Raw genomic sequence first — 7,597 nt, forward strand, 5'->3', positions numbered from 1 at the left:
ATCCAGGGGCAACTGTTGGAATCTGCATTTTGCTTTCAAGTCTCTGAGTAAAATATTTACCAATGGTTAAACGGTAGTAAATCAGTATCTGATGTAATTAACTGATCTTATATCTTTAAGATCTTATATCTTTAAGATCAGCTAACACAATAGAATGTTCGGATTTGAATAATACCTTAACGTGTTATCGATACCTTTTCTTTTAAGATGAAAAAGCAAAACAATTAAACAATGAAATTTATTATCTTATAAAGGTATTCTTTCAAAAACATATTCAAATATAACAGGCAAAATTACAAGTACATATTTATCCCAAAGCTTGTTTCAAACTGTAAATGAAAGTCACCTGTAATTAAACGATCAATTTCAAATGCATAATAACCTTTCAAATAAATGAAACGTTTGATTTATTTTAAATGTTGAACTCAAAATATAACAAACACAAAGTTAATAAAATCCATTAACATAAAACATTCACTTGGTTGACATCGTTACAGGCTTGGTACAATTGGCAAAACTCTGATAGATCCGGGTGTGACGTCATTTCCGATATAAATATTTGTCTTAGTTTGGTTGTGTTATGGCATTCATCGAACGAAAAGTCTGTATAGGACGGATGAAACGCCAGTATGTCGCCCTCTTTCTCCATATTCACTAAAATAGACAATGCACAATATATATGATACTTTTGTTTGGAATGGTTATATAATTAAACTGTTATTTTTTGCAGTAATTCAGTGGACACTACAGAACAAATGTTTATCGTTAAGCTTGTGTTAAGTCAATCAGGTCCGATTTGTCGAAAAAAAGGCAAAAGTATCTTTATTTTTTTGGCCAAATTCAAATTGGTGTTTTCACTGTGAAATATCATTTTCGTTTACTGAAAATCTCTATAAACCGCCAGAAAGCATATAATAAATACACATATAAATGTATAAATTTTTATGTATAACGATATGTAAATATTTGTTACATGTGTTAGTTGTAACGATGTTTGTCTCTCATCAATCAACTGTCTGCTTTGTCATCGTGAGGATTTGAGGCCACTGCGCTGCCCCTGCAGTTTCTTTTGTTTTACAGGTCTTTTCTTCAATTATAAGTAAATTAAATCCTTTGAAAGTAAGTGAAATCCTTACGCGAGCAATCCGGAGCTTGGCTGGACCAGTTCCCCGATGCACCGCAGATAAGCCAATTGCCGTATCGATTTGGTGGATGTATTGTGAAATTGCTCCTACATCCAACCAGACAGAACGTTCCATACGCGTTGTCCCATCCATTGCAAAGAAGTGCTCCATTCTCAGGTTGCTTCAACGGTTCACATGGCGTTGCTTTGAAACATAAAATCCGTCTGCTAAAGGATTAAAACTTACCTAGAATCGCATGAAGGGACTGGTCATTAAAAGACTAGCCAGATCACCAAGGTTCTTACATATTTTATTTGCTATGGCATGTTCAATTGTACTGAACAATAGCTCTAGAGTGTGCATAAAGTCAGTTAAATAGCACCATTAGACTAGTATAATAATCAATACATTCGGAACTACTCGGCCATTTTTCATCTAAAACAACATCGGCTGTATGCCGGCACATCTGTAGCGCTAGTTCGTTAAAAAATGAAATAATAGTATGAATTGATTGTAGTGTTTTAACGTGTATTTGAAAACATAAGAATAAATTGATTGCTTAGTTAAACTAAAGATTTCTAACATTGTAAACTGTCCATATACATCCGAGCTTGTTTTCGATGGAAAATTGACGGGTGTTCCGAGTGGTAACTTCAGTCAGTGATGCTCATGGAACGCAAAGAAGTTGTTGTATACAATGTAACTTACGTCGAACCGAAATGTTAAATGTACATTCTGTGCACAATCCATTTTTGATTTTCGTTGCTGCATACGTTATGGTAAAGTCTCCCCAGGGAAAAACGGATTGTGGACTTTCATAGTTGCTGGAAAGTCTTAACTCTGAATTCATAGGATCGCTAAACACTGGCTCGGCCCAGACAACAAGTTTTGTCTTTTCAGTGGCGTTCACTATCAAATTGGCGGAACAATTTTCCAAAATTGGTGGTTGGACATCTGAAACAAGGATAAGCAAAAAAAAAAGATTAACATAATCGCAATATTTGGCGCGCAATATAAACGTTAATGTGTATATTATTTCAAGTAATTTCTACAGTTTTTATTGAATCAAACATTTCATTTATTTTTCATTACAGGCACTAATTGTTAAAGTACTTTTAATGACGTCAATACCATCCGATATAATTAATCATAATCTTTTATTTCTTCTCGAGCTTCCGCATTATAAATAAATAAAAAGCACATTTTCAAAGTAAGTTTTACCTTTTTTATTGAATCAAAACATTTCATTTTTTTCAATACATGCACTAATTATGTTCGTTCTTAGAAGTCATTAATAACCGATTTAATTGATCATATTCATCAATTTATTTTGAGCTTCCGTAATATGAATAATATTCAGTACAGTTTCAAAGTAGGATTAAGATTTTTTTTATTGAATCAACACATTTTATTTTCATCTTTACAGGCATTAGTTATAGTATATTTAATGACGTCATTAATAACCGATATAATTGATCATTATCTTTAATTTCTTCTTGAAGTTCCGATATATGACTGAATTGGAAAACCCATCAATTCCAAAAAATGGAACAAAGCTGAAAAAGGAAGACATAATTTCTTCATGGAATATTTTACCTTCTTCACAAGTCTTTCCGTCCCACCCGCTAGAGCAATGACATTCAAAGTCCTCGACCTTATTCACGCAACTTCCTTCATTATGACATGGTGAACTTTTGCAACTGGCAACGACTATTAAAACGGAAACATATTAATTTTAATTGGGAAATTTGACGCGCTATTTGTCAATTTAACCCACTCATTTGTAAAGTTTAATCTTATGAATATGTAAAACATCATTGCAGATAATGATTAATTGTGTTATCGACGAAGTACTGTTAGTTGAAACCTATTTTAAAACCCATTAGTTAATTTTCCAATTGCTTTATAAAATTCTTATTTCTACTTTTGTTATTCGAAACACGAAGAAAGCATCGCGCGCGATATCTCTCTGTAAAAGCAATCTGCTATGTAATAGTAACATGACATGAAGTAATATTTTAATGATTGTGAGTGGGCGAGTGTAGTTTACGAGCCCTTATTAATCACTAAATATTACTTCAGGTCATCTAACTGTCTAAGAATACAACCTCATTAGCTGACACATTGTCGACGAAAAATCTGACGTATGGATTGTGTATCGGATGAGTTGCAGTAGTCGGACCTTGAAACACCCGCGAAAGTTCGAATTCTTAATGATTAAGCCTAGTACTTCATGATTGCCTATCTGTAATTTCATTGGCTAAAAAGGTTTTAGGTTGTATTCTTGTTATTTTTTTCAACCAGACTTAAACCTTAAGAGAAAGGTTATCCTTAAATGCAATTTTACTAATTGGCTGAACGAATTTAAAAAAAAAGTAACATTGGCATGTCGGTTTTGTTCCACTCCATACTCCACTAGCCATGCATGTTCGGACTCGGTCCCCAGATGTCATGTTGAAGTCTTCGTTGCAGACATAGGTGGCAACACCATTGAGTGTCGTACCAGTGTACCACACTGTCCCATCGGTAACTCCTTGTGGACGACCGCATTCGACAGCTGTAAACACAAATACTTTAGTCAATCAGATAAAAATTCGAATAAACATCCCAAATAATGTGTGCTATGAAATGCGCACTTGTACGGAGTAGGCGCGAAAATTAATTAACATTATAGTTTCCAATTGAATGAGACCGTTCGTTGAAATAATGGTAAGTGTAACGCTGTCAATTTCTCCAAACACAGGCTTTAGTAATAATCTATTATTTAAATATATTAATCCAATATGGACTAGTATTCAATATTGGTCTTAATTGGATCTAAGAAAGATGTAGCTAATCGGATTATTTGTTATAAATAACTGACCAATATAGTGAATAAAGTCAATGATATATGACCATAAGAGAGTAACGTTAGTTGAATATTGAATACCAGCCATGATCTCGAAACAAATCACTTACGAATGTCGCAATCTTGCCCGCTCCACCCGGGCAGACAGATACAAGTATACATGTCAGCTCCATCCTCGCATTCTTCATAATTGACGCATGGATTGCGTGCACAAACATGCGCGACTGAAAAAAGTGCAGGTCGGGCAAATAAGCCTTATCTTTTCTGTAGAATTTTGTTTCGCTCAAGCACTATTCATATTGTCTCTATATATGTGCTTCGAATTTCGTTTCTTTTAAAACGATAAGTGGCATTTAAATGGGATCAAATAAAAAACAATACTTTATTTCATATATTGTTACTAGCTTTATATTTCACTAAGAAACACAATTGGTCTATTATGTTTGATGAAAAGATCTAATACCGTTTTCACACCGCGATCCTTTCCATATTTCCGGACAGTCGCACGTGTAACTTTCCGGGATATTTGAACACCGGCCCCCATTTAAGCACGGACTACTGTCACAAGATTTCATATCTAAAATGAAAGTTTATCTCTTTAACAGAAAGTTGACAATCGATGGGTTCAGGTATAGAAAGTCAACACACGAGTAGAACGAGCAATACTTTACACCAATATGTTCGGCACGATCTGAACTTAGGATATATAGTCGAACCCTGTTGGCTCGAATTCGCTTGACTCGATTTCCTCATTGGCTCGAACTGGAGGTAAAGGACCGATTTCTATCTACTGAGTGTAAGCATTTCCCGAGGCTCGGGGATTTTTCGCCTGTTCGAACTGGGGTTGACTTTTTTTAACTGGTTGCATTAGAAACCAACTCTTGGTGCGGACTGAGAAATCCCCAATGACGGCCACGACATAAAACAAATTATAAAAAGGTGATATTGTGGTAAATCAGTCTGAGATCATTTCTAAATGGGTATATTGTAAGAAACAGTATTTTCTTACATGCGCAAACAGGTTCCACGCCGCTCCATTGAGAGTTTGATTGACAGGTTCTCTTTAAGTTCCCTGACATATGCTGATGAGTCGAGTAGCAAGTGTATGTAGCGACACCACCTTGATTCGTCGTTGTCGTCGTAACCGACGAACCAACAACAGTTCCGGGAGGCCCGCAGTTGGCTAGGTTAGAGTATATTTTTGGTGTTAATATTTTAAGCGTGTTGTTTTACTTAGAATGGGAAAAAAGAAAATAGAACAACAATCCAGTGCATTAAATTTTCATTTTCGTAATATGCAAACAATATTTCTTTACATTGAAATAAAATATAAAAGGGACTGTACACCAAATTAGCACCCAAAACATTTTTTTCTGTAACGAATCTCAGGACAATTATTTAATAAAATGTTTTACTCGTTGATATCATAGTTGTAAAAAAGAAAACCAAAATCAAAAAAATAAAATGTCGAAGACCGGGTTCGAACCGGTGTCGCCAAAATTGCAGTCCAGCGTTGTATTCACTGACCTACGAAGTCTTACTTAATACATGTGATATTAATTTAATAGCTATAGACCTAACTCGGTTATATCACGTGATACCATCGACTATCCATTCACGCATAAGGAATGAATTCTACTAGGTAGACATACCCAGTAATTTTTTTCTAATGGAAAAATACGAAAACACTGCGGAAAAATAAATTAATGTGGTATTTCAGTGATAAAGTTTCAATGCATTGTACACATAAATACCAAAATTATGTCAGTTTTCGACAATTTTCTTTTTATTTCGCTATTTCATCATACGGAGTACAGTCCCCTAACCCTAACCCTAACCCCATACGAGGTATCCCAATATCATATTGGTCTATAGTTCCATATGATAAGTAGGTTATATTATGTTAACAATTTTTTTCTTTCGCTATCTTTAGGTAGTTATGTCTTAATGATGTAGCACACTTTTTTTAAACCAATCATGCTTTCTGAAAACTGCCCAAGGTTCGAATAGTACATACGTGTGGGAGGTGTATATCTGCTCCTTCTTCTTCTTCTGCCAAAAAAAACGTTTTTTCCTGTAAACCTTCTTATCCTTGTATTCAGGGACAAAACCTATGAAAAATAAAAATAGTTCTTGCGTTTGTTATATAAAGCTGCACTCTCACAGATTGACCATTTTAACAACTTTTCTATTTTTTTGTCTTGGAAAGAGCAAATTTTTGCGTAAATATCTGCACATCAATAATATAAGATCGCTGACAAAAAATCAGATCGAAGATTTTCATAGATGCGTTCGAAAAATAATGTTCTATGGCATAAACCGTTACTAACGGTTAAAGAAAAACAGATAAAAAAATAAGTTTTGAACTTAATTATAAATATCTGCGATCTAATTTTTTGTCAGCAGTCTTATATAACTAGTTTCCATGGATTTTCGCAAAAATTGGCTCGTTCCAAGACAAAAAAATAAAAAAAAGTTGTAAAAACATTCAATCTGTGAGAGTGCAGCTTTAAGCGTTACAGAAAGAGTATGCTTCAAACAATATCGTAAAGAAACGGCGATTGCCAAGTGGGGCTAACATAATCACAAGAGATGGTCAGGCTGGCGTCATCATAAGGCGTGTCGTGTCGTACATTTTAAATGATAACAATGGTAAATAAGAAATCTTAGGAAAGGTCGATCGAAAAATACAAAGTGAATACAAAACAATTTCAATACAGCTTTTTAAGTGCGTTGTGATACTTACATTCCTCGTGTGTGTATGTTTGCAGCCCATCTTTCCAAACACCATTGACACACTCTAGAATTCGCAAGATGTTGCAGCGTTTTACTGCGCAGATTGTCTGATGCGGCAGTTCATTTGTGAGATGTTCTTTTGAGGACAAAAGCTGCCCATTGCTATAGCATGTATCCACATGTTCGTTATTTTGTTGAAATAACGTCACACCGCAGCCTTGGTCAGCAAAGGTTAACTGGTGAAATAATTTTACGTATGTATACTGTTGTCTGTCAATTGTTGACGTATCGCAAGCGTATTTCAAAGTTTTAACATTCTAGTAGTATACATGTAATACAACGCCTTAAAAAATAATAGCTCAAGATACATGCATTTCACTTCTTTGAAGAAGAAGAAGAAGAAGAAGAAGAAGAAGAAGAAGAAGAAGAAGAAGAAGAAGAAGAAGAAGAAGAAGAAGAAGAAGAAGAAGAACTACCACTACCACTACCACTACCACTACCACCACCACCACCACCACCACCACCACCACTACTTCTACTTCTACTTCTACTGCTACTGCTACAACTACTACCACTACCACTACCACTACCACTACCACTACTACTACTACTACTACTACTACTAAATTATTTTAATAAAAATAATAATCGTTAAAAAATGTGTTCATTAATTTTTATTCAAACAACACTTTGTTCATTTATATTTGATAATATATTAAAACGCTTACCCTTAAAATGTATCCTGTTAGAAAAAAACAAAGAAAATGCATTTCGGTAGCATTCAAGACACCCAAGCTTGAGTCGAGATATTTCGCCGTCTGTCTTAAATAGGAAGTAAACTGCAACGTCTTTCCAAATTAGAGATCATGGAAAAGAAACTGAATTGATA

At 34.6% G+C, this 7,597-nt stretch overlaps 1 protein-coding gene across 1 annotated transcript; it reads right to left on the reverse strand.

Annotated features, from left to right (window-relative positions):
* Positions 1 to 230: 230 nt before the first annotated feature.
* On the reverse strand, positions 231 to 7,573 carry LOC128224068 (protein jagged-1b-like). Its single transcript, XM_052933706.1, has 11 exons — positions 7,437 to 7,573; positions 6,719 to 6,944; positions 5,990 to 6,083; positions 4,982 to 5,155; positions 4,436 to 4,549; positions 4,083 to 4,196; positions 3,505 to 3,681; positions 2,721 to 2,834; positions 1,833 to 2,078; positions 1,137 to 1,328; positions 231 to 654 (listed from the first exon to the last, which is right to left on the reverse strand). Exons 2-11 carry the CDS (start codon positions 6,761 to 6,763, stop codon positions 461 to 463), a joined length of 1,464 nt encoding a protein of 487 aa, XP_052789666.1. The 5' UTR covers positions 6,764 to 6,944; positions 7,437 to 7,573; the 3' UTR covers positions 231 to 460.
* Positions 7,574 to 7,597: the final 24 nt, after the last annotated feature.

This window comes from Mya arenaria, chromosome 17, assembly GCF_026914265.1.
Source record: "Mya arenaria isolate MELC-2E11 chromosome 17, ASM2691426v1".
In the NCBI taxonomy this organism is placed as follows: domain Eukaryota; kingdom Metazoa; phylum Mollusca; class Bivalvia; order Myida; family Myidae; genus Mya; species Mya arenaria.